Below are 26,961 nucleotides of genomic sequence, written 5' to 3' on the forward strand. Positions count from 1 at the left end.
CAAGTGTTAGTTATGATTATGTTGTGCTCTGTGCAAAATTCTACCAGGCGGCTTCTCTTTCATTTCTGTCCCCCAATCCATATTCACCTACTATGTTTCCTTCTCTCCCTTTTCCTACACTCGAATTCCAGTCACCCATGACTATTAAATTTTCGTCTCCCTTCGCAATCTGAATAATTTCTTTTATTTCATCATACATTTCTTCAATTTCTTCGTCATCTGCAGAGCTAGTTGGCATATAAACTTGTACTACTGTAGTAGGTGTGGGCTTCGTATCTATCTTGGCCACAATAATGCGTTCACTATGCTGTTTGTAGTAGCTTACCCGCATTCCTATTTTCCTATTCATTATTAAACCTACTCCTGCATTACCCCTATTTGATTTTGTGTTTATAACCCTGTAGTCACCTGACCAGAAGTCCTGTTCCTCCTGCCACCGAACTTCACTAATTCCCACTATATCTAGCTTCAACCTATCCATTTCCCTTTTTAAATTTTCTAACCTACCTGCCCGATTAAGGGATCTCACATTCCACGCTCCGATCCGTAGAACGCCAGTTTTCTTTCTCCTGATAACGACATCCTCTTGAGTAGTCCCCGCCCGGAGATCCGAATGGGGGACTATTTTACCTCCGGAATATTTTACCCAAGAGGACGCCATCATCATGTAATCATACAGTAAAGCTGCATGCCCTCGGGAAAAATTACGGCTGTAGTTTCCCCTTGCTTTCAACCGTTCGCAGTACCAGCACGGCAAGGCCGTTTTGGTTAATGTTACAAGGCCAGATCAGTCAATCATCCAGACTGTTGCCCTTGCAACTACAGAAAAGGCTGCTGCCCCTCTTCAGGAACCACACGTTTGTCTGGCCTCTCAACAGATACCCCTCCGTTGTGGTTGCACCTACGGTACGGCTATCTGTATCGCTGAGGCACGCAAGCCTCCCCACCAACGGCAAGGTCCATGGTTCATGGGGGGGGCCATTAGTGGTATATATTCATATATTACCAAAAACTATCCTTATTATCGCACAGCTGACAAGGGTTGGCAAGTGAGTATTTTCATCGTGTCTTAATGCTCGCTTATATCATAAAATCTCAGGTTGTTATTGTTATTATTATTATTATTATTATTATTGTTGTTGTGATTGTGTGTGTGTGTGTTTGTGTGTGTGTGTGTGTGTGTGTGGGCGCGCGCGCGCGCGTGTTTTTATACAGTGTGACTCCAGTGATATTAGTATTCATTGCAACACTTTTCTATTGTAATAGTACTGCTTTTGTTATTTTTTATTGCTTTACTTCTATTCTGCAAAGTAATCTAAAAAGTACAAATTTATGCCATAGAAATTTCTTCTGGTGTGCTGTTGGATTGTGGTAAAAAGCACAATATCTTGTTAAATACAGGTGTATATTTTAAAGGTCAAAGAAATAATCATGGACACTCTGTACAACACAAGGAATATTGGTATCATTACTGTTCTTCCTCAATTGTCAGAACCTGGGGTAAAACGCACTCAATATCCATGACACAGCAGGGACTGGCTTACTGGTTGGAAGCACTAGCACTTGTGCAGGCAGACTGCCTAGCCAGTGTTTGAATACAACTGTGTGCATGTTATGCCTCAAGGTCACTTGTTTACTTTTCTGGCGGGAGAGTTTGTTTTGATGACAGTGGGCTTCACTCAGTTGACAGAGCTACTGGCAAGAGAGCCATTATATCATCATCAAATGCATTTCACACTTCAGACGTCCTGTGAGAGGGCAGTTATGGTGTTGCGACCTATGAATACTTTATTGCATATTGTAGGTCATAAAAAAATAGATATCTGTTAAGAACCATGTTCCATTAGATTTTCCAGTTATAATCTGCAAATCCATGGTCTCATCTTCTGCATAAAGTCTGACAAGCAACCAGGTTGTAGTGTTTAGGACTTTAACACTTTGAAGTCCAGCTATTTAGAAAAATTTCAAGCACAGAAAAGCAGCTATTCATGCCATTATTTGAAATGTTATTGGCACATCTTTGTCTGAGATATCTTAAAGGGCAGCACACATTAAAAAAATACTTTTTCATCTTTATTTTAGTTAAGTGATACATAACAAATTTTACAATGATGATGCCAGAAAGAACTCCTACCATTAAAAAAATAAAAGTCATGCAGAATGAGTTCTTGTGTGATTTCTCGCATAAGTGACTTTTGTATGGAAAAACCTGAAACGTAGAGAAACATGTTGCAATCAGGGCAACACCAGCTTGATTCTTTTCAGCTTGCTTTGCCAATAGACTTTAGTTTTCAAAACAAATTTTGCAAAATGACATTCTGTACTGTTTCAACTCAGTTGCAGGAATTTTATCAGAAAAATGTTGTCCTACAAGTCTGTTGCTGATAGTTGCACTAGGAACAGTTCATTGAGCCATTGTTATGCCGTTCGGGAAAAGCCCTTCACCTATTTTTCGAGACTGTTCCCACTCAGATATTTCTCCCTCCAATTCAGAAAAATTCTATTCTTTCTCCAGAGTTTTAAAAATTTCTTACTCGCTCAGCAAACATCACTTATTTGTGACAGAATTACAGAAAACATCAAAATCTAATGAGTATATGCAAAATTTCATGACAACGAAGTGCATAATGGCTCAGTCAGTTGCAACAACAGCTTTTATGTTTGCTACTGCTTCTATGAAAGCATTTCTTTGAACTGACAAACAAAGGGCAACACTCGTCAACAGACACATAGTGAGACATCTATACGTTGTTCTCGCACAAAACTATAGTCGAGATGGTGTAAGTAGATCCCCGACAGCTCGCAGCGCTGTTGCCAGCAGTCAGCTGTGGAGTGCTAATGGCTGCAGGTGAACACAGTAGCCATCAACAGAGCTGAGACAACAATGAGGCATTGCCAGAGAAACATTTACAAAATCATAGTATGTTACTGATTTAGGTAGGTCCGCAAAGCTCTCGTACCCAGCCTTCTACGACTGTCCATGATCAATTTACTCTGACTCATACTGGAAAATCTCTGCTTTCACAAACAGACAAGTATTCAGAAGTGGTTCATATTTAAATGTCGGAGATGTAGGCATAATAGGGCAGGGAAAAAAAAGAACAACAAGTACTACAAAATCTAGTTTCTTTTGTAACTGCACTAGTGCAAGATTGTGTGTCAGCTGTCACATACTGTGTGTCTCAGTTTATTTCGTATCCTTAATAAACTTCACAGTGCAATCTAGATGTTATAGTAGACATTTTTTTCTGCTTTATTGTGTCGTACAAATGTCATTAGTTGTGGTCAGTGAAAAGTGTTATGGGTCAACCTTTGAGCTTATTTTGAAGCATTTTAATCATTGAATAGGCCAAATACAGCTTGCAATTATATTTTTACCAGTTCAGTTGGTATAAAAAGAGTTCTTGGCTGAGAAACGTTAAAGATTAACAAAGAGATAGAGGGGCTGGCCAGTACTTACCTCAGCTCAGGACAGCCGATAGATACACAAAAAACAGAACCGAAAATTTACGTTCCTAGCTTTCAGAACAAATACTCCTTCATCAGGGAGGAGAGAGGGAAAAGAAAGGGAAGAAGGGAAAGTGGATTCAGTTATTCACAACCCAGGTTATGAAGCAACAGGGAAAGGAAAACAGGGAGGGTAGCAAGGATGGAGGCATGGTTGTCAGAGGGAAGCCAAAGATATTCTACTGTAAGTACTTTGCAGCTTCAAACCAAAGAGGATGCATACAGAAGTAAAGAGGTATATAGGATAAAGATAAACACAACTATGTAGGATGAAAAGATTCGTGAATGGCTAAAGAGGAAAGGGAAAGAGGAGAAGACCGAAGAGTAAATGGGAGTGAGATTGTTTAACGTAGGTTCAGTCCAGGGGGATGGCGGGATGAAAGGATGTGTTGGAGTGCAAGTTCCCATATCCGCAGTTCAGAGGGACTGGTGTTGGGTGGGAGAAGCCAAATGGCACATACGGTGTAGCAGGTTCCTAGGTCCCTAGAATTATGCTGGAGGGCATGCTCCGCTACTGGGTATTGGACATCTCCTAGGCGGACAGTTTGTCTGTGTCCGTTCATGCACTCAGCCAGTTTAGTTGTTGTCATACCGATGTAAAAGGCTGTGCAGTGCAGGCATGTCAGCTGATAAATGACATGTGTAGTTTCATACGTGGCCCTGCCTTGAATTGTGTATGTTTTACCAGTAGCGGGGCTGGAGTAGGTGGTTGTGGGGAGATGCATGGGGCAGGTTTTGCAGCGGGGTCGGTTACAGGGGTAGGAACCTCTGGATAGAGAAGGTGGTCTGGGAATATTGTAGGGTTTAACAAGGATGTTATGGAGGTTAGGGGGGCGACGAAAGGCAACTCTGGGTGGTGTGGGGAGAATATTGTCAAGAGATGATCTCATTTCAGGGGTTGACTTGAGAAAGTCATATCCCTGGCGGAGTAATTTGTTGATGTATTCGAGGCCAGGATAATATTGGGTGACAAGGGGGATGCTTCTGTGTGGTCTGGGGGTAGGAACATTCTTGGTGGACGGGGAGGAATGTATTGCTCGGGAGATCTGTTTGTTGACAAGGTCTGCAGGATGGTTGCGAGAGAGGAAAGCACTGGTCAGGTTATTGGTGTAATTGTTGAGGGATTCGTCACTGGAGCAGATAAGTTTGCCACGAATACCTAGGCTGTAGGGAAGGGAGCGTTTGATGTGGAATGGATGGCAGCTATCAAAGTGAAGGTACTGTTGTTTGTTTGTGGGTTTGATATGGACAGAGGTGTGGATGTGAGCTTCAACAAGATGAAGGTCAACATCCAGGAAGGTAGCTTGGGTTTTGGAGAAGGACCAGGTGAAATTCAGATTCGAAAAGGAGTTGAGGTTATGGAGGAAATTAAGGAGTGTTTCTTCACCATGAGTCCAGACCACAAAGATGTCATCTATAAACCTATACTAGGCCACGGGAAGCAGCTGTTGGGTCTTCAGGAAAGCCTCCTCCATGCGGCCCATGAAGAGGTTGGCATAGGATGAAGCCATCCTGGTTCCCATGGCCATTCCCCTGATTTGTTTGTAGGTCTGGCCTTCAAAAGTGAAGTAATTATGGGTGAGGATGAAGTTGGTAAGTGTGATAAGGAGTGAGGTTTTTGGAAGATCTTCGGGTGGGCGTTTGGAGAGGTAGTGCTCATGGGCAGAGAGACCATGGGTACGTGTGATGTTTGTGTAAAGGGATGTAGCATCTATGGTGACAAGAAAGGTTTCAGGTGGGAGAGGAGTGGGAATGTATTTGAGGCGTTCTAGGTAATGGTTTGTGTCTTTGATGTAGGATGGGAGTCTGCGGGTCATAGGTTGGAGGTGTTGGTCTAACAGATCTGAGATATGTTCTGTTGGGGCTTTGAAGCCTGCTGCAATGGGACAGCCAGGATGGTTCTCTTTGTGGATTTTGGGTAATAGGTAGAAGGTAGGGGTAAGTGGCTCAGGTGGAGTGACTAAGTCTATGGAAGCTGTTGTGAGGCCTTGTGAGGGACCTTGGATTTTTAGGATTTTCTGCAGCTCAGTCTGGATGGAGGGAATGGGATCCTGTGTAACAGCTTTGTAGGTTGAGGTGTCTGAGAGTTGACGCAGTCCTTCTGCCACATACTCCACACGGTCAAGTACCACAGTTGTGGAGCCTTTATCCGCTGGGAGGATGACAATAGAGCGGTCTGTTTTCAGCTCCTTAGTGGCATGGGATTCAGCTGGGGTGATGTTGGGGGTTGTCGGGATGTTCTTCAAGGAGGACTGGGAGGCAACACTGGATGTGAGGAATTCCTGAAATGTCTGCAAGGGATGGTTTTGGGGGAGGGGAGGAGGATCCCTTTGAGAAGGTGGTCGGAACTGTTCTAGACAGGGTTCAACACTGGGTCTAGTATTTGGGGCCTGTGTTTGGGTAGTGAAGTGATATTTCCAGTTGACGTTCCGGGTGAATGAGAGGAGATCTTTAACCAGGGCAGTGTGGTTGAATTTAGGCGTGTGGCTAAAGGTTACGCCCTTTGATAGAACAGATGTCTCTGGAAATGCCACATATCACCAGTCCCAATTCAGTTCTAAACCTCTCATCCAGATCCCTCTCTCCTCCAGACACATCTGTTCTATCAAAAGGCTCAACCTTTAGCCCCACACCTAAATTCAACCACACTGCCCTGGTTAAAGATCTCCTCTCATTCACCCGGAACCTCAACTGGAAATATCACTTCACTATCTAAACACAGCCCCAAATACTAGACTCAGTGTTGAACCCTGTCTAGAACAGTTCCGACCACCTTCTCAAAGGGATGCTCCTCCCCTCCCCCAAAACCATCCCTTGCAGACATTTCAGGAATTCCTCACATCCAGTGTTGCCTCCCAGTCCTCCTTGAAGAACATCCCGACAACCCCCAACATCACCCCAGCTGAATCCCGTGCCATTAAGGAGCTGAAAACAGACCGCTCTATTGTCATCCTCCCGGCGGATAAAGGCTCCACAACTGTGGTACTTGACCGTGTGGAGTATGTGACAGAAGGACTGCGTCAACTCTCAGACACCTCAACCTACAAAGCTGTTACACAGGATCCCATTCCCTCCATCCAGACTGAGCTGCAGAAAATCCTAAAAATCCAAGGTCCCTCACAAGGCCTCACAACAGCTTCCATAGACTTAGTCACTCCACCTGAGCCACTTACCCCTACCTTCTACCTATTACCCAAAATCCACAAAGAGAACCATCTTGGCTGTCCCATTGCAGCAGGCTTCAAAGCCCCAACAGAACGTATCTCAGATCTGTTAGACCAACACCTCCAACCTATGACCCGCAGACTCCCATCCTACATCAAAGACACAAACCATTTCCTAGAACGCCTCAAATCCATTCCCAGTCCTCTCCCACCTGAAACCTTTCTTGTCACCATAGATGCTACATCCCTTTACACAAACATCCCACTTACCCATGGTCTCTCTGCCCTTGAGCATTACATCTCCCAATGCCCACCCGAAGATCTTCCAAAAACCTCGTTCCTTATCACACTTACCAACTTCATCCTCACCCATAATTACTTCACTTTTGAAGGCCAGACCTACAAACAAATCAGGGGAATGGCCATGGGAACCAGGATGGCTTCGTCCTATGCCAACCTCTTCATGGGCCACATGGAGGAGGCTTTCCTGAAGACCCAACAGCTGCTTCCCGTGGCCTAGTAGAGGTTCATAGATGACATCTTTGTGGTCTGGACTCATGGTGAAGAAACACTCCTTAATTTCCTCCATAACCTCAACTCCTTTTCGAATCTGAATTTCACCTGGTCCTTCTCCAAAACCCAAGCTACCTTCCTGGATGTTGACCTTCATCTTGTTGAAGCTCACATCCACACCTCTGTCCATATCAAACCCACAAACAAACAACAGTACCTTCACTTTGATAGCTGCCATCCATTCCACATCAAACGCTCCCTTCCCTACAGCCTAGGTATTCGTGGCAAACTTATCTGCTCCAGTGACGAATCCCTCAACAATTACACCAATAACCTGACCAGTGCTTTCCTCTCTCGCAACTATCCTGCAGACCTTGTCCACAAACAGATCTCCCGAGCAATACATTCCTCCCCGTCCAACAAGAATGTTCCTACCCCCAGACCACACAGAAGCATCCCCCTTGACACCCAATATTATCCTGGCCTCGAATACATCAACAAATTACTCCGCCAGGGATATGACTTTCTCAAGTCAACCCCTGAAATGAGATCATCCCTTGACAATATGCTTCTGTGCAGTCTGGGGGTACGAAAATTGTTGTTGGACAGGGAGGAATGTATTAACAATATTCTCCCCACACCACCCATAGTTGCCTTTCGTCGTCCCTCTAACCTCCGTAACATCCTTGTGAAACCCTACAATATTCCCAGACCACCTTCTCTACCCAGCGGTTCCTACCCCTGTAACCGACCCCGCTGCAAAACTTGCCCCATGCATCCCCCCACAACCACCTACTCCAGCCCCGCTACTGGTAAAACATACACAATTCAAGGCAGGGCCACGTGTGAAACTACACATGTCATTATCAGCTGACATGCCTGCACTGCACAGCCTTTTACATCGGTATGACAACAACTAAACTGGCTGAGCGCATGAACGGACACAGACGAACTGTCCGCCTAGGAGATGTCCAATACCCAGTAGCAGAGCATGCCCTCCAGCATAATTCTAGGGTCCTGGGAACCTGCTACACTGTATGCGCCATTTGGCTTCTCCCACCCAACACCAGTCCCTCTGAACTGCGGAGATGGGAACTTGCACTCCAACACATGCTTTCATCCCGCCATCCCCCTGAACTGAACCTACGTTAAACAACCTCACTCCCAATTACTCTTCAGTCCTCTCCTCTTTCCCTTTCCTCTTTAGCCATTCACGCATCTTTTCATCCTACATAGTTGTGTTTATCTTTGTACTATATACCTCTTTACTTCTGTATGCATCCTCTTTGGTTTGAAGCTGGCACAGTACTTAACAGTAGAATATCTTTGGCTTCCCTCTGACAACCATGCCTCCATCCTTGCTACCCTCCCTGTTTTCCTTTCCCTGTTGCTTCATAACCTGGGTTGTGAGTAACTGAATTCACTTTCCCTTCTTTCCTTTCTTTCCCCTCTCTCCTCCCTGATGAAGGAACATTTGTTCCGAAAGCTAGGAACGTAAATTTTCGGTTCTGTTTTTTGTGTATCTATCGGCTGTACTGAGCTGAGGTAAGTACTGGCCAGCCCCTCTATCTCTTTGTTAGTATTTGTTTCACATCTTTATATTAGACTTTCCATTAATCATTTAAACGTTAAAGATTGTTTAACCCAAATTGAATACTGAAATACTGAAAACTACATTGTAAATAAAGTTATTAGTAATAGTATGTCTTCATTAATGTTATCATATTTGGGGAAATAGTCTCTTAGTTTTCGACTAAAAGTGGTGTCGTTCTACTCAGCGTGGATACACCATATTCTTGAGTGAACATAACATATAACTTTTGTGTCACCGGACTCAAGCTGGAAAGTGCAGTATTGTGCTATGGAGGACATACACTTTATGCTTCTGTGTGACTTGGCATAGTAATCAAAGACACCTTGACAGCTGTGAACTAAATGAATGTTATGCAGACCACCTGCATCCCTTCATACTTCATGTCTTTTTCCGGGTTGTGATGACATCTTCCAACTGGAAGACTCACCATATTACAAGGCCAGAATTGTGTTACAGTAATTTGAGAAGTGTGATAGTGAACTCATGTTGATGTCTTGAACACCAAGTTCAACTGACTTGAACTTTATGGAACACCTCTCAGATGCTGCTGAGTACCATCTCCCTTTCTACAAACCACCGGCAACAAAATTAAATCAGTACCCTGCAGTTATGAGGGCTATTCAGAAAGTAAGGAACGTTTCTGTCTGACGCCGCTAGGTGCACGCCGATCGCGTATGTGCGTGCTCGGCAGCTCAGTCGGCATCCATCTGTGATAGTGGGAACGTCTCTGCGTGTCTGGTTTTTGAGGTGCAGTCTGTGATACAGTTTTTGTTGGTAAAAAAACCTAAAATCTATAGAAATTTATCGTGAACTGTGCGAAGTGTACATAATCAACGTAATGAGCGAATGTTCCGTCTGAAAATGGTGCATTTGGTTTAAAAATGGCCGAACCAATGTTCATGATGAAGAGAAGAGTGGACGCCCGAGCATTGTGACTGATGATCTTGTCATTAAAGTTGATGAAATGATTTGTGAAAACCGTTGCTTCACTATAACGAAGCTTTTGCTTCCTTTTCCACAAGTTTCATGGACTTTTTTGTTTGAAATTGTCACTCAAAAGCTAGGCTGCCACAAATTTTGTGCATGATGCTTACAGAGCACCATAAAGAACAGCAAATGGGGGCAATGTTGACATTTCTGGAGGGCTACCACAAACGTGGTGATTCATACTGGATTGAATCGTAACCGGTGACGAGACTTGGATGAAACACGTCAGTTGCGAGACAAAATTACAGTCCGTGGAGTGGGGGCACACAAAAACCATAAATTCTGCCCGGTACTGTCAAACTTTGCACAGTCTTAGAAGATCAGTTCAAAACAAATGCCGAGGATAGCTGACATCCAAAATCTTGTTTTTGCACGACAATGCTCGACCTCACACAGCAAACCGCAATAAAGAACTCCTTAATTCATTCACATGGGAAATTTTCCCTCATTCGCCCTACAGCCTCAATCTCGCACCAAGCAACTTCGACTTGTTTCCCAAGGTGAAGAACTGGCTTGCAATGCAGAGCTTTGTTGATGACATGGAACTCTAGGTGGGCGTGACTCACTGGCTGAAGTCTCAGGCGGCCGAATTTTACGACAAAGGTCTTTCAAAGCTTGTCCGCTGCTATGATAACTGCCTCAGTGTGTTTGGTACTATGTGGAATAGTAGTGTGTCAGTTGCCGCTTCAGATGTATATAATAAAATGTATTTCTTGTACTTTTTTTTTTTTTTTTTTTTTTTTTTTTTTTTTTTTTTTTTTTTTTTTTTTTTTTAGTGCCAATGTGTTCCCTACTTTCTGAATAGCCCTTGTAATAGTCAACAACTGAAATCTTTTGAGGTCTGTGATAACTATACCTCTGTGTATATAATTTTATTTGTTAAGATATTATTGTGGTCCTTTCTGTAAACAAAATGCATGTTTGGAATTTTAGTGGTGCTGCAGCATCATAACACATACCAGTTGTGACTAATGTGCCATCTATTATGAAAAGTCTGTTGGCAGATTATTGTTTGTTGTATTATGTGACAAAGAGGTGGAATGTCTTTCCTGTAGTATGCCTTGCAGTGGTAGATAATTTAAATCAAGAAAAAACTGTTTTGTGGACCACACCTCATGAATACAGATGTCTGCAAAAGTCTTATGTGCTTGGTGCTCCACAATTGTAAGTATTTGTTAAAATACATATTTTTAACATCATTGTTGCATGTAAAATATTTAATTGCAAGACTGGTAATCGGGCATAGAGTGAATCGTCAGTGGCATCTGACACAGAGGACAAACAAAAAATTATAGGTGGATGTAAACTTTCCTGGCGATACTGCTGACAAGATATTCTCAGGCTTCCACCAGTGTGGCCATGTTGATATTCCACATTGCTTGACATTGCTAGATTTGCAATTGTATGCTATCAATTTTTACTACATAACAACATTTGTATACAAAACACTAGACACATAAGTTTGCTTGTGTATTATGTATGACTATAGCAAATGACATTTATGTCAGTTATAGATTATCCATGATGTCAAAATCAATTCTGATGTAGAAAAAATCAAAAACTTCTGGATATGTAAAATCTAATTATAATAAAGTCTTTGTGCGTTTACAGTAAGATACAACATCTGTCGTAACTCACAATACAAAGATTACATGCATACATGTTACAGCCATCAGATGTTCAAACAGTGACTTTTTTGGCCACATTGGATGCTACTGTCATAGAATGCAAACATGAAACTGACTGATAGGTTAGTGTGTTTGTATTGCAGCATTTCTTGTTATTCCTGAGATTGTTTCAAGATATAGCTGTGGTGGATTAAATATCATGCTTGGACACTTAGTATATAAGAGTAGAATATACTTAAAGATAAAAACTGATGTAAACTGTCATGAACAACATATTGAATAAGATGGACGTGATAAAAAATGTGTGTGTACCATATAATGAGGTTGTCAGCTCTGACCTGGATATTATGATGATCCAACATATCAGGTCAGATTAGTCAATTTAACATGCAGGAAATGGGGCGAACTCTAAACTGAACCCGTTTGGTTAAAACACAGTCAATATTCTGGCTATACATCTGATTTCTTAACTCAGTTTGTTCATGAAAGATGTTGTCTGGGTGTTACCGTATTTACTTGAATTTAAGCCGCACTTGAATCTAAGCCGCACCTGAAAAATGAGACTTGAAATTCAAGGGGAGAGAAAAGTTTTAGGCCGCACCTCCAAATCGAAACAAAGTTGGTCCATTGTAATATGAGACACAATTTAGGTCGAATGAATGACGATACAGCTACAGTAGTTTGGTTCGAGTCGTAAACTTAGCAGTTAAGCTTTACCAGGTAGCCGTTGCTATGCGTCAGGCGGTCTGTCTGTATTTATACGGGTACCCTTCCTTTTTCACGTGCTTCGTCTGGTTTGAATTGATTGCTTATTTTTCTTTGATCTGATAAGTGCCGTCCTCTTTGTTATAGGTGTTTACGTCACTCAAAGCTGAAAATGCATTACTGTACTGTGTCATGCATTGTTTGTCGCATTCTGATAATGAGTGTTTACAACCTGCTTGCTTTTGTGCGCGCTACTGCCGTTTTTGTTTTTGTTTTGTTTTGTTTTTTTTTTTAAAAAAAAGAAGTCTCATTAGCGAAACAATGGCAAGAGAGTGCTATTTGTTGTTACTTACACTGCTTCTTTCTTTGATAATGATCAACAAGAACCAAATAATAGACTGCGTATGATAGAAGATGCTCTGAACGAGAGTTTAGCGAAAATTTTTCTCAATTTGAAAATCTTTGTAGACGCCACTTTAGTACATTACATTCTGCACAGAAATTAGTCATCTTAGATTCAAAAATCTAATCAATTGCCGTGCTTGATTCCTGATTGTATCACTATTCGGTGTAAGAATAATACGAATATAAACATGACATGATATGTATATTCTTCTGCGTTTGCTGTTGTCTCACTCTAGTTTCGTCGTATATTAGGCAGACAAAATTTAAATGAGATAGCAGCAAACATGAAAGAATACATGGCAAAATGTTTATATTCATATTATTATTATTATGGTTAAGAGAATACTGCATGTGATTCACAATTCATAAAAGTTCCTATTAGCAACCATCTCTTCTCACAGGTAGGAAAAAATTCAGAACGTTGTTCTAGGGTGTTTAGTGATCTACTTTCTTCTGCCTTTTGAGGAATTGTGATGTTTTTACAGTGTCATTAAAAATTGCTTGCAATCTCCAAATGAATGCTAGGTGTTGAGGTATTGTATTGACTAACAGTAAAGTGTTCTGTAACCCTCATTTTGAAGTTTCTCTATGTTTGCCCAACATAAAATTTATCACAGTCACTACATGTTATTTTATATACTCTTGAGCTGTTATATGCGTTGATCTTATCTACTATCCTACAGTGTTCTCTGCCCAGAAGCCAATTTACAGCCTAATTTTTTGAAACAAAAGCGGCTTATGTGACCACAGTATGGTAATGTTATACATCTGTCTTTCTTCTTTCACTCTCTTCCTAGAGTATCCCTCTGCTGCTTTTTGGTGTACAATCTCATAACTGGTGTTGGGTCAAAGCCATAGCTCGATGCTACCGTTTTCAGTGTGTGTAATTCAGTCTTAATATTCACCACACTTAAAGGATTTTGATTGTCCTTTGTGTAACTGAGCAAAAATAGGTCTCTTTATGAGACTGAGGATGGTAGGAACGGTTGTGAATTATGCAATCAGATGTAGTGGGTTTTTGGAATACATTGAATAAGTGGACATCCCATTCTCTTTTGACTTCAGGTCCAAAAAAATTAATTCTTCTGTTGTCTTTACACTCTTATGAAATGTATTAAATTGTTGGCAACATTTGTTAGCCTCATCAAGAGTGCAATTGTGCAAGACAAGTGTATCATCTGCATAACGGTGGTAGTATATGACATTTTGTTCAGGTCATCAGAATGTTCAAAATATTTGTTTTCACCCCAATCCAAAAATATATTTACGTTCATTCCTGATAAGCAGTTCCCCATAGCTAGACCTTCTTTTTGTTCACATTATGTGGCGTCTGAAGGTAAAATAATTGTGACATACAACTAAATGAGATCTACTGAATTCTGATGAGTTCATTAACATGCACATTTATACAAGGGTTGCCCAGGAAGTAAGGCACCACATTTTCTTTTTTTTTTTTTTTTTTTTTTTTTTTTTTTTTTTTTTTTTTTTTTTTTTCTCACCCGAAAACAATTCTACGAATGCGAAATGGTGCCTATGTGTTATTTGAAATCTCCTGAGTGAGCATGCCAAGTTTCCGTCACTTCCGACAGATGGCGTAGCTGCAGGATAGTTTCAAAATGGTGTCTGTGGGTGATGCATGTTACAAGCAACCTGCCATCATTTAATTTCTCACTGCAGAGAAAGAAACTGTGGGCAATATTCACAAATGCTTGTGCAAAGTATATGGGGCATGCTGTTGACGGAAGTACAGTTAATCGCTGGGCACGGAGGGTGAGGTCGTCAGAAGGTGATTTGGCAGAGCTCCACGATTTGCTGGGGAGACCATCCACGGCTGCCATACCTGACATGTTGCATCAAGCTGATGTTGTCATTCGCGATGTCAGGCGCATTACGACTTGGCAATTGGCACTGCATCTGCCAATCAGCAAAGGAAGTTCACATAGTGAAGCACTGGCTCTGCCACCAGGACAAGGATTAGTTCCGGCATGGCATATATGCCCTTGTTTGATGCTGGAGGAAGACCATAGAACAGCATGGAGGTTATGTGGAAAAATAGGGTGTGTAGATAAAACACCATTCTTTCTTGTGTGTAATTCTCATTACGTTCAGTAAAGAATTGAAGAAAAAAAAGTGGTGCATTACTTTCTGGGCAACCCTCGTAATATGTAAGTATGCTTGTGTTTCTGCTGCTATATATGCAAATACGAGGGGCATTCAATAAGTAGTGCAGCATGTTTTTTCCTTGGTCAGTTTTGGTTGAAAAGATCCGGAATTGTTGCAGGATATAATGGAATATTCCCCATGAAATATTTCTGCTTCCACACATATAATTTCCTGAAGTTCTGATAGGCTGCAGCACTACGTAGCATTCAAAAAGGTGTCTATAATGGAGGGTCATTCCAAGCAGAGAGCCGTCATTGAGTTTCTTTTGGCGGAAAACCAGAACATCACAGACACGCATAGGTGCTTGCAGAATGTCTTCGGAGACCTGGCAGTGTACAAAAGCATGGTGAGTCATCAGGGGAGGCAGCTGTCATCATCGCAACTAGGCCGCACAAATCTGTCTTGATCTCCTGCATGCTGGATGTCCACATAAACCTGTGACTCCTGCAGTGTTGGAACGCGCAGCCACCCTTATTCGAGGTGCTTGATCGATAGTGGTGACACACTTGTCCAGGAATTGGGGTACTCAAAGGTGTGTGCCCACTGGATTCCTTACCCATCTGACAGAAGAACATAAAGACCAATGAAGGACAAACTGTGGAGAATTTCTTGCATGTTACAAGGCTGATCATGACAATTTTTTGGCGAAAATTGTCACAGGCGATGAAACATGGATTCATCACTTTGAATTGGACACAAAAGGACAATCCATGGAGTGGGGCCACACCACCAAACCTCCGAAGAAAAAGTTTGAAGATGCACCTTCAGTCAGTAAATTCGTGGTGACGTTCTTCTGGGACTCTAGAGGGGTTATTGTGATTGGTGTCCTCCCTCTGATGGAATGATCAACTCTGAAGCGTTTTGTGCTACCCTCAGGAAATTGAAGAAACCACTATCAGCCTGACAATGAAATATCTACGTGCAGCTTATCGTTTAAAAAGGTGCCTTTTTAATAGGGACATCTGCCTATTTAGAAAGGAATTTTTCAATTGAACCATCCATGCAAGTGTTACTGGTTGACTTGCTACTATTTTAATCGACCAATAGATAAATAGGCCCCAGTTCTAGTAAAGTTCTTTAAACCCACATTCCGTGACGTAACTTCACAGAAACCACATTCCGTACCTCAAAATGTTGAGCAGGATGTTCCTCATCCCCATTTAGTTTTGCGTCTTTTTATGGAATCACACTGTATAGAATTGTTAACAATGGAAAATCCAGGATGGAATGGTAACAAGTGTGGTTTCAGTTGCCTGAGACTGCTGTTGTGTGTGAGAGTTGCGATTCGTGTGTGCGCGTGCGCGAGCGCGTGCGCATGGGCGTGGGCGTGTGCATGTGCGCGCGCGCGCGCGTGTGTGCGTGCGTGCGTGTGTGTGCGTTTGCGTCTGTCTATTGTTGACGAAAGCCTTAATGGCCAAAGCTATAATTGTGGAGAGTTTTTTTTTGTTGCCTATCTGCGACTCGGTATTTCCGGTATATGGCGAGTAGCAACATTGTATAGAATTGTTAGCATTTAACCTTCTTATCCAATGTGTGTTAGAGAAGATTTAATATTCTTCTGGGTAGATGAGGTAGTCTTGTTATACTGTAAGAGATTTCAGTTATACTTTCTGCGGTGATAGGATAAGAATGTACATACAGTTATTTTGCTTGTTAACAGAACTCCATCAGACACAATCTCTCACTCAACCGATATTTTATTAAAGTTCCACGTTCGCAAGAAGAACCGGGGAAAGGTTCTTTCTGGCGCATTGATCCACAGTCTGAAGCAAAACTGATTGAACAAGCATTTCGCAGAAGAAAACAGAGGGGAGTATCCTGCTTTCGAGCACCCTTCGGTCTGTCTTCAAGGTATGTAGCAGACAATGTTCTTGCTTTGCTTTATCTATTTCTGATCTGATGTATCTGAATTAGCAGTATAATTGATAGAAAGGGATTCTCCACGAAGTTGGTGTGAAAGATTAGTGAGGGTCGTAACTTCCTTGATATTTTACAAGCTATGATACTAAACCTTGTAGAACCTTGAAATTTTTTAGTAGCAGGTGTTGAATAATAAGTCATGCAGAATTTTTTTAAAGTTACATGTGCATTCTCAAGTAATTTTATGATGTCAAATAACCGTCTAAAGAAAGTGTGCATTGTACAATTATTAAAATTCTCTAGGCTGTTGTGCTGCAGCCAGATGTATTTTCTTGATAAATCTGAAGTTTTGTCACTAACTGCAAAAGACATCACCAGGGCCTAAGGGTGGGAGGGTCATGATTTATTTACTGCATACAGAAATTAGCTATTGCTGAAGCAAAATTTTGTAGTGAAGTCCATCCACACAAAAGTGTAATATCAAACACTTTTGACATACTAGCACAATTGGATCCCAGCTACAGGTATCATCAGATTGGATGTTGTGGTTTCCTGACTGTAAAGTGTGATTTGCTACAGCTAGTCCTCATATTTTTCCCTTCTGACACTTGCCTTCAAGCTCTCCTATTCAGTTTCCCACTTTTATCCATGTACAGAAAAATGCACCTGACAGAAGTGTGACAGTGTAATAGTATGTTCATTGTGACGTGATGTAGGCAGAAGAGTACACGTTCTTCTAAAAACATTTTTATGAATACAATTAAGTTGTGCATTGTAACTGTGACTGACTTGATAAAGTTCGAGCAATGTAAATATATTAAATTGTCTCCCTCTTTAGTTCACTGACGCTTCTGAAATAACTTCAGTCATATTCTCCATTTGTGTGCACTTGGTATCAGTAGCTGCTGTAGCAATAATTTATTAATATTAGCATTGATTATGCAAATATTTAAATATATATATATATATATATTTTCATAGGAAATACTTTTTTGCTTGTTGTTGTTGTTGTTGTTGTTGTTGTTGTTGTCTCCAGTCCTGAGACTGGTCTGATGCAGCTCTCCATGCTTATCATCTCCAATAGTAGGGTGTTCCAATCTGTGCCTTGCGTGCATTGTGTATGTGATGCCTGCGTACATGTTTCACTAGTAACCTCCTCTTTGTCATTGGTGCTGTGCATAAAAAGTAAAAGGAAGCGGGACTGCATCAGATGTGAACAATGAAACAAAACAAGGCTGACAATGGTGTCAGTGGTCACACATTACTTTTTTGACTCCCAATAACACAGACAACCGGAGTGAGGGGAAAGACTTACTTCCCCACTCACAGTCTCACCTGTCGCATGTATCCTTCTCAGCTGGGTCCTCTACGCCTGCTCACAGCTACACGGTATCCTGCCATAAGATTCTGCTTTTTCTACTGCTTGCCAGTCTTCAAAATTCATAACCTTTGCTTGTGAATTTGTGTACTACGGTTGTCATATCAACTACCAAGGTACATCGGGCATTTCTTATATGGTGATTCAAATCGCTATCCATAGCAGCATCAGCAGAAGCAGCAACAGCATGGGATTGTGAAATTTTTGTGGGCTGAGTGAGAAAAGTCTACAAGCCTGAGTTGCTTGGACAAGAATGTGGATCTCAGTGGGTACCTGTCTTCAGATATAAAAAGGACATAACAACTATCACTGAGATGTGACTGTAACAATGATCAGTCTGTGAATACCCAGATCTTTTTATCTTGCATAAAAAAATATGTGTGGCTGTGTAGGTCACATCTTAGAAAACACGCAGCAAAGAGGTTGTGCACTAGTCAACACTGAAGAACAGTAGCAGTAGTGCACAACAGTTGAAAGCTGTCATCTGTTCTTGAATTTTAAAAACATGTGCATTCCTGTGCAGATGTTCCTCAGTGGAAATTTCACTTCAGTCAGCAGTAAGCCATTATGTGCAGTGAATTGAAGCCGTAACCCCCAGAAGATATCATCTGCAGGTGAGGATGAAACATATATGAAGAAAATCTGTTTGACCATGATATAATAGAATGGAAAATTTTAATAATTGTAATGTTTGTGGTTGTGAGAGCTTACATTTTACGGAAATCTACATGATGCAGCATATTTGGCTACATAAAAACTGTTTATACAAGTGAATCACTGATTTGGATTCAACTAAGGCAATATTGATGTGTGAAGTGTGTTTTCACCAAAGATGAGAGTAGTTGTTGTGTACACATTAAAATACAGCCAGCTGTTGGATCAAGAATCCTTAATTCACAGCTCACAAAGGGGAAGGGAAGTAAAAATAATTCATAGCTAAACCCGTAGTATTTGCTTCTATTTGGTGTTAGATAAATATGTACGTGATTAGTGGTGTAAGTAATAGGAATTATTAGGTTGTTTGTACAAATGTGTAGTATATTGATAAAAATATTTCCCATTACTTTGGTACATTGTGTGTCGAGATGAGACTTCAGTAGATGATCATAGCCAGCCTTAGAATGTATACACAGAAGTGTATTCCGTGGTGGCTTGAAGCGGCAAGAGTTAAGAAATCAATGATGGCATTGTGCAAAAACCCACATCAGCAGTATAGGGACACTAACATTGGTAAAGGATATAAATTTGTTGACATGAGTGCCCACAAACCAGTTTTTTGGGTTGGTCAATAAAAATAAATAAATAAACATTGATACTTCCTCGCAGAAATTGGGAGAGTTTATCATTCGGAGATGATTATGATATTGTCTGGCACATTGTAATTTGATCCCTTCTAGTGTTATACCTGTCAAGCTGGTTGTTCTGTGAAGATTAGTACATGGCCAATTTCTCAAGTAAAATGTCAGCCGGTGTGACTGAAGGCTATGCTATTTGTGGACAATCTTAGTTGCTCCCTTGGTTTAGAACAGACAGTCACTGAAATACTATAGCACACATACTGCTGGTCACAACACGGAAGTTGGTACAGACTATTGGACGTTATTGGACCCATGATTCTGTTGCTCATATATTTTTAAGAAGAGAATGATCCATCTTTGGACGCTTTACATATTGTGAAATGAAATTGTAACATTGAGATCAGTCTGAACGTGTTGATTATATGCTGTTCAATAGTTGAACTTAATGCCTCTGAGGCATATATGACCCTGCCTTTCAGACAACTGAGTTCATCATCAACCATGGAGCTCAAATAATATTTCTCCAATTAAAATACTGTAGCATTAACTTTTCAAGTGACAGTGGTGTTAAGAAAACGTAGTATAATTTAAATCTGTCTGGTGCTAAAGTCTATCGGAACACAACAAAATATGATCATCCCAAAATAGGTCTGTGAACTTGATAATGAAGAGAAGATGTTAAGAAAAAGTTTAAAAAATTCCCTAATAAAAAAGTATTATATAAAAACTTTTTTTGGGCAGGGCAGCTTAGTTTTGACAGGATTACTTATACATCACAGTTGTCATTTTTTGACTGATTTGTCACTGTAAAGTGAACCATCATATACACGAATGTATTGAACAAGTATGTGTATTTAACAGTTGTCATAGTGTTCATCAGACGTTAAAAAGTTATTGTAGTTACCTCTTGTACCTGAATTCGTATGTGAAACGAAGTAAAACCACCATGTGTATGGGAACGACATACAGTATTATATTTTATAATATTGTTCTTGTACTTACTATTTTTGCTGTTTCATATAAGAACTCAGATATATGTGGAGTACAACATATGTTGCTAATATCTAAGGAACACTCTACACAGCCTTTAGATCAACATGCTTTATCATATATTTATGAGAGTAATGCTTCTCTTGAAAATGATGTAGATGAAATTGATCAGTTGTTACATGTAAATAATACTTTTCTCTTCAGGGAAAATGATTCGTTTTAAGAAATTCCCCATAACTGTGGACCCACACACAAAGAAAAATGAAAACCAATTGTGGAAATTATTGGATGGAGCAGTATGTAAATACAGACACTCAAACTTACACTGCCATGGCCACAATGTAAGAAACAGCCACAGTAATTCTAATTTCAAAAGTGCTGTAGAGTTGATGATATGACACCAAAACTCACACACACCAGTTAAATTTATGAAAGATTTAACCACAAAACCTATGAACTGTATCTACATACTTACCGATGAAATAACAAATACAGAGTTACTGTGGCAACTTCCTGTCAAGGAACAACCTTTAACACCCGTGCAAGGGAGCATTGAAACAGTGGTGGTGGTATTATGGGGATGTTTTCAGCAAATAATTTATACAAGTACTACTTCCTCAGTCTGCAGCTGTTAAAGGTACCATACCAATCAGTACATTACATGTACATCTACATGGATACTCTACAAGCCACCGTATGGTGCATGGCAGAGGGTACCACATACCATTCTAATCGTCTCCTTTGCTTTTCCTCTCATAAATAGAGTAAGAGAGAAATGATTGCATTTATGCCTCCATATGAGCCCTAATTTGCCTAATCTTCACCTTCCTTACACAAAATGTACTTTGGTGACAGTAGAATCATTCTGCAGTTGGCCTCAAATGTCAGTTCTCTAAACTTGTTAATAGTGCCTCATGAAAAGAATGTTATCTTCCCTCCAGGGATTCCGGTTTGAGTTCAAGAAACATCTCTGTAAAACCTGTGTACTTATCAAACTTACTGCTAACAAATCTTGCAGAACATCTTTGAATTGCTTTGATGTCGTCCTGTAATCTCTCCTGGTGGGGATCCCAAACACTCGAAGTACTGAAGAATTGGTCGTACTAGTATTCTATATGCTTTCTCCTTTATAGGTGAGTTACACTTTCCGAAAACTCGCCCAATAAAACAAAGTTGACCATTCACCTTCCATACTACCAAACCAATGGTCTCATTCCAGTTCACATCACCCTTGCAACATTACATCCAGGTATTTAATTATAGTGACTGTGTCAAGGTTGTTTTCTCTACTCGGCCACATAAATTTAAATTCATAGCAAGCTGACATTCATCACATCAGCTGTAAATTCTGTCTAAGTCCTCTGGCATCATTCTACTGTCACTCAATTATGACACCGTCCCCTTACATCCAGTATCATCAGCAAAGAGGCATAAATTGCTACTCACCCTGTATGTCAGATAGTTTAAGTATATTGAGAATGACAGTGGTTGTATCACACTTCTTTGGGGCACCTGTCATTGAAGCTCTTATTATGGAGAATGGAAATAATTTTTTTATCATAATTTCATATATCTACCCAGTTGTATTTATTCTTTTCTTCACTAATTTAAATCGGTTTCAAAGCAGAAAGGCTTCATCTTCAGGCACATAGCATGGCAACGATCGATGTACCTAAGGATGAATCTTCTGTGCTTTGTTATCTATTGCTGTTAGTAAAAAAAACTATAAATACAGCTGTTTTGACATAAAAAATAATAAAAAAACAAAATAAAGAGTTTTGTCTTGATAATAAGATATTTAGCAGCTGATGACCCTATCTCTTCAAGTGCTGTGGAAGCAACAAGATAGTCATGGAAGTGGTAGTGAAGATGGAAAATTGATGGCAGTTGGTCCAGATAATCCACCTACATAATGATTAAGATTGGACTATTTAAACTGTTTTGATTGAATAAACAGGTTTTTCAGGAACACTATTGCAAACATAAAAGTGCAGTCAACTGGGAAAACAGCAGTTCCAGTACAGGACAAAATAAGCAGCTATATATGTTTGAGTATTGAGGGTTAATAAGGTAAGGTGAGGGAGTGTTGTGCTATTGACAGACAGTGTAACACACAGTGCGCAACCTAAAAGTGCCATTTACCATTACGTGTCTGTCACAAGATTTCAGCTTTCATAATGAATATTTTGATTTGATTTTCCTGTTAGTTCACTGTGGTGACAGCTGTTTTATTGTTGTAGTGTGCGGTTTTATTGTTGTAGTGTTGTGTAAGAGCGACTTATAATAAACACAACAAATATTACGTAAACAGTCAAGAGTGACCTCATTCTGTATGTATCAGTTTGTTGAGAGAGAGAACCAGGAGCAGACTGTGGCTGCAGCTAAATCAAGGCTTAACACTGCCGGTTGCTGAGAGAAACAGTAACATGAGCAAGTGGTGTTGAACGGAGACAGTTAGAGCAAAGGAGTACTACCACAAAGTATTCTGTTTCTTTCTTTGGACAGAGTGCATTGTGCTCCTGCTAAGTGCACACCCCTTAAAATCTTGACAGATACACAATTTATGACACATATTTTGTAATGTCAAACAATGGAAAATCCAGGATGGAATGTAATAACTCCTGCTCTCCGTCTAAACTGCAACACTTCAGTGTCCGCCACTCCCACCATACTATCCCTCCCCCTCCCCACCCCAGCCTCCTCCTTACCCCCACACAGTCGCCACTCCCATCATGCACTGGTGCTGCCGCTCACAGTATAGTTTCAGCTCTCTGAAACTGCAGGTGTGTGTGCAAGTTGCGCTTGCGCGCGCATATGTGTGTGTGTGATTTTGTAGTGTATTATACAAGCAGTATCTGACTGACAGGGTCTGGCAAAACTTATTCGAATGATGTATAACAAATAGAGATAAAAATTATTATTCATTATTTGTAAATAACAAATTCAAATATTTGTTCTAAACATTATTCATTTGAAAAAAGGAAAAAAAATTGTCATCTGTGAATGAATTAGTTGTAAATAATAGATACGTTTGAAATCCAATTAGTGCTTCAATTCTTTGTCATTTATCAGACAAATGTATAATTTTTAAATTAGTTTCAAAACAACACTTTTTTTCGAACTTCTCATCAGAAAGGGTTTTTTGCTGTTGAGACATAAAAAGAGAATATTCTACATATGCAGAGAGTATAGTGTTGTGTTATAGCTTGTGAAATCATATTTATTTTAGCATAATGAAGTATGACTTCAGAAAAAATTGAGAACTCATCAATTCTGCTTTAGTTTTTTGTAAATAACTGTGTTGTAATTTCACATTGGTTTTACCTCACAAATCACATTCAGGATTGAAACATAATTTTTTTTTGTCTGTCATAACATTGTTCGAAGTTTTGACCCTGTTTCTTCGACATTTCTGTGGTTATTATACGTTGGTAATTTTGGGTAAGCCTCACTTGGTTATGCACAGTAATACATAAGAACTGTATTTTTATAAATCATGGGTAAGACTTTACTGCAATAGTGGCAGTTGGAGCAGAAAGTTGAAAAAAGTAAACTATTCTCATGACACTTCCTCTGTATAAGAGTTACCAGTGTGCTAAAATAGTATGAAGTCTTTTTTTGTACTCAAACCATGTGTTTATTCTGAGATTTATAAATCCCAAAGTTTTATGTAAGTGTTTGGTCATACTGAATTGATTTAAGTATTATAATGGAAGTCCTTGGTGGAATATAAATAAAGAAAAGAGTGAAAGTAACAAATCAGGTTATACATGAGGCATTTAGTGGCCAATAGCCATGTGAATAGTACCAAGAATGTTGCCTTTTGTGTGTGTGTGTGTGTGTGTGTGTGTGTGTGTGTGTGTGTCCTGTTAGTTCTGAGGAAGGTCTTGTCTGAAAGTGTAGCAAAATTCACTGTCTTGTTTCTGTACCTGTCAATAACAGAACAACTCGTTATTGTTATTCCCTTCATTATGAATTGATTCATAGCATTTTGTGATTTAGAAGTAGTGCTATATGGTGATAGATGGATCTGCAAAAGCCTTATATGTAATTATTGTATTAAGTCTAGCACACATGGGTGTAATCTACGTAGACTTAGCAATAGTTTTTAAATCAAAGTTTATCCTAAATTTTCCAGGAGTGCCCCTGCTTCTCCAAGTCATGTTGGTGTAAGTGGATTGATGACACCAGAGTCCCTTTCTCGAGAAGGCTCACCAGCACCAGAACAGTATCCTGAATGCTCTGTCCCATCACCGGCAGTCCATAGCTCACACCTAGAGGTCAAGACCAGCCAGTCAGCTCCTGGTTCTCCTGGAAACTCTGGTATGCATTTATTCTGTAGATAATGGCATGAACTAAGTAATAAACAGTTTGTTGAGGATCTTGTTCAAACATTAGTTCTCTCAGAACATTTGACCTCAAATTATAAAGAATTTTGTGGGCCTCCTAGATTCTTAGAGTATAAGCATAAGTAAACAAAATTCTCGATAACTGTGTTTTAGCCGACCGGAGTGGCCGTGCGGTTCTAGGCGCTACAGTCTGGAACTGCGTGACCGCTATGGTTGCAGGTTCGAATCCTGCCTTGGGCATGGATGTGCGTGATGTCCTTAGGTTAGTTAGGTTTAAGTAGTCCTAAGTTCTAGGGGACTGATGACCACAGCAGTTAAGTCTCATAGTGCTCAGAGCCATTTGAACCATTTGAACTGTGTTTTAATAGTTGCTGCAGGTGTCACTGCTCATTATTACCAAACTTAAGATTAGGTTTTCATACATTGTGAAAGTTTTTGTTCAGTGTCAGATTACTATTTAACTAAGTGCTGCTCATGACAGTTTGGAATGATGTTTCTTTAAAGAAGAAGAAGAAGAAGTCATAATATTACTTTGTAAAATACTATTTGCATCTATCTTCCACAATGGCATATTTCAATAGACAGAAAATTTTGTAATCATAACTCTGTCAGTTTAAATTTAATAGTATTTATGCAACTACAGTGGATGGAACTGTTATTTGAAAGTGAAAATTCTCTTGTTGAAGTTCATTTTCAAAGCAGTTCATTTGGAGAAATTCATCAGATGCAACAACCCATGTTGTTTTTGTCCTACTCTCTTTACTTTCCCCTTCTTGTTCCTTCACACAGCTACCTTATGCTGTAAAAAAAAGTTGTCCTGCGGTGAAGTGTATGCTGCTTTTTGACAGACTGAATATATAATTTATCGTCAGAGTACTTCATGCCCGTGTATTGTCCAAAACGACAGCAGAATGTTGTTTCTGGTCTCTTGACTACCTTATTAAGGAGAATATGCTGACATTGTGCCTCTAGTCACATTTTCAACATTCCATGCTGTTAGAATTGAGTTGTTTTTCATTGTCTTTCAAACTATTTTTGCTTTACCTGGTAACACCAACTGTTAGTTTGTCAAAAGGAGAAGATGACTGACCAGAATTTAGACATCTTATTTATTAGATTATAACCTCATATTAAGACCTGCATTTAATAAATTTCCACTTTTAATGAATATTTTCATAGGTGCTAGTGAAATTCCATGCAAACAGTGTTACTTAAATTCATTTTTAATGAACCTTGTTGAAAGTAGTAACGTGCTTCTGAGGAACAAACATGAAAGATTCTATAAAAAAAAAAATAACACCTGGTTTAGACACAAATCCAATTTGCATCCTTAACTTAATTGTCAATGCAGCTGACAGCCACGGTGAGGTCCCGAGTTTTATTCGTGGAAAACCCCCAGGTTTCTTGCTGGGAGGACCGAAACAGGGCGCACTCAGCCTTGTGATGGCAATTGAAGAGCTACTTGATCAAGTAGCAAATACTCCAGGTCACAATGACTGACAGTGACTGGGATGGTGGTGCGCTGACCGCACACTACTCCTTACTGCATCCAGTGATGCCATTGGCTGAAGATGACACGGTTGTTGTCGGTACTGATGGGCCAGCCGGGTTGTGTGGGTGTAGTTAGACACAAATCCTAACATGGAGTTTGTGAGTTTTCTGTCATCATCATCTTTTTTGTGATAATTTTTCATCCTCCTTCAAGCCACCGAAATAGAATAGAATTCAATGGTAAATTGATATTATCAAGTTGAACCTGATCTGCGACTTTAAGTGTGACCTGACGTATTAAACTTACATTCTGAGCACTGAAACAACCACACTTTTTGTATAGTCCTGTCGAATTATGTGCTGTTAATAATACTTTAATGTGGTCTGTGATAGAATAAAACTTAAAATTTAATAGAAGTTGACAGTAAGACTATGAACTTACTGATATTGTTAAGAAATGTGATTAGCACCATCTTCTTTGTTTGGAGTACTGAAAGATAAAGCAACTCTCCTGAATGGGTAGGTGCAAGGTTCTGGTTTGAAGAGGAAAACCATCTGTACATAAACTTTGGAATTCTTGTAAACAATCCTTTAAAATGCTTTCAAGTAATGAGAGTAGGCAACATTCCAATAACCAGAGATGCACTGTTGCAGACTTCCTGAAGAGTGGTTTTGAAGATTTTTTTTGCACTGAGATGCTGTCTATGTTGTTATAAAAAATTCATAATGTCTTCTGGTACGGTTAAGTGTAGAGCCTGAGACTGTGGGGTTGGAAAGTGTCGACTGTTGGAATAAAAAATAATAATAGTAAAAGTAGTTTGCCGCAGTTGATTCCAAGTTATGAACCAAGGAACATTTTTGACACTGATGGAACTGATCTAAATTATAATTTATGGAGGGAAAATTGTCGCAGTGGTCAAAAAATGAGG

General features: G+C 40.0%; 1 protein-coding gene across 4 annotated transcripts in view; it reads left to right on the forward strand.

Moving 5' to 3' along the window:
- The window catches only part of LOC126457666 (forkhead box protein K2), a 109,901-nt gene that overhangs the window by 32,749 nt on the left and 50,191 nt on the right, over positions 1-26,961 (forward strand). For all 4 annotated transcript variants that reach the window (XR_007585499.1, XR_007585498.1, XR_007585500.1 and 1 more), the window contains exons 6-7: positions 16,327-16,517; positions 24,331-24,515. Coding sequence is in view for 1 of the 4 variants with exons in the window: in XM_050094164.1 (XP_049950121.1) it covers positions 16,327-16,517; positions 24,331-24,515 (376 nt within the window). In the remaining 3 variants the exon portion in view is untranslated. The remainder of the gene's footprint in view (positions 1-16,326; positions 16,518-24,330; positions 24,516-26,961) is intronic.

Source organism: Schistocerca serialis, chromosome 2 (genome assembly GCF_023864345.2).
Source record: "Schistocerca serialis cubense isolate TAMUIC-IGC-003099 chromosome 2, iqSchSeri2.2, whole genome shotgun sequence".
NCBI lineage: Eukaryota > Metazoa > Arthropoda > Insecta > Orthoptera > Acrididae > Schistocerca > Schistocerca serialis.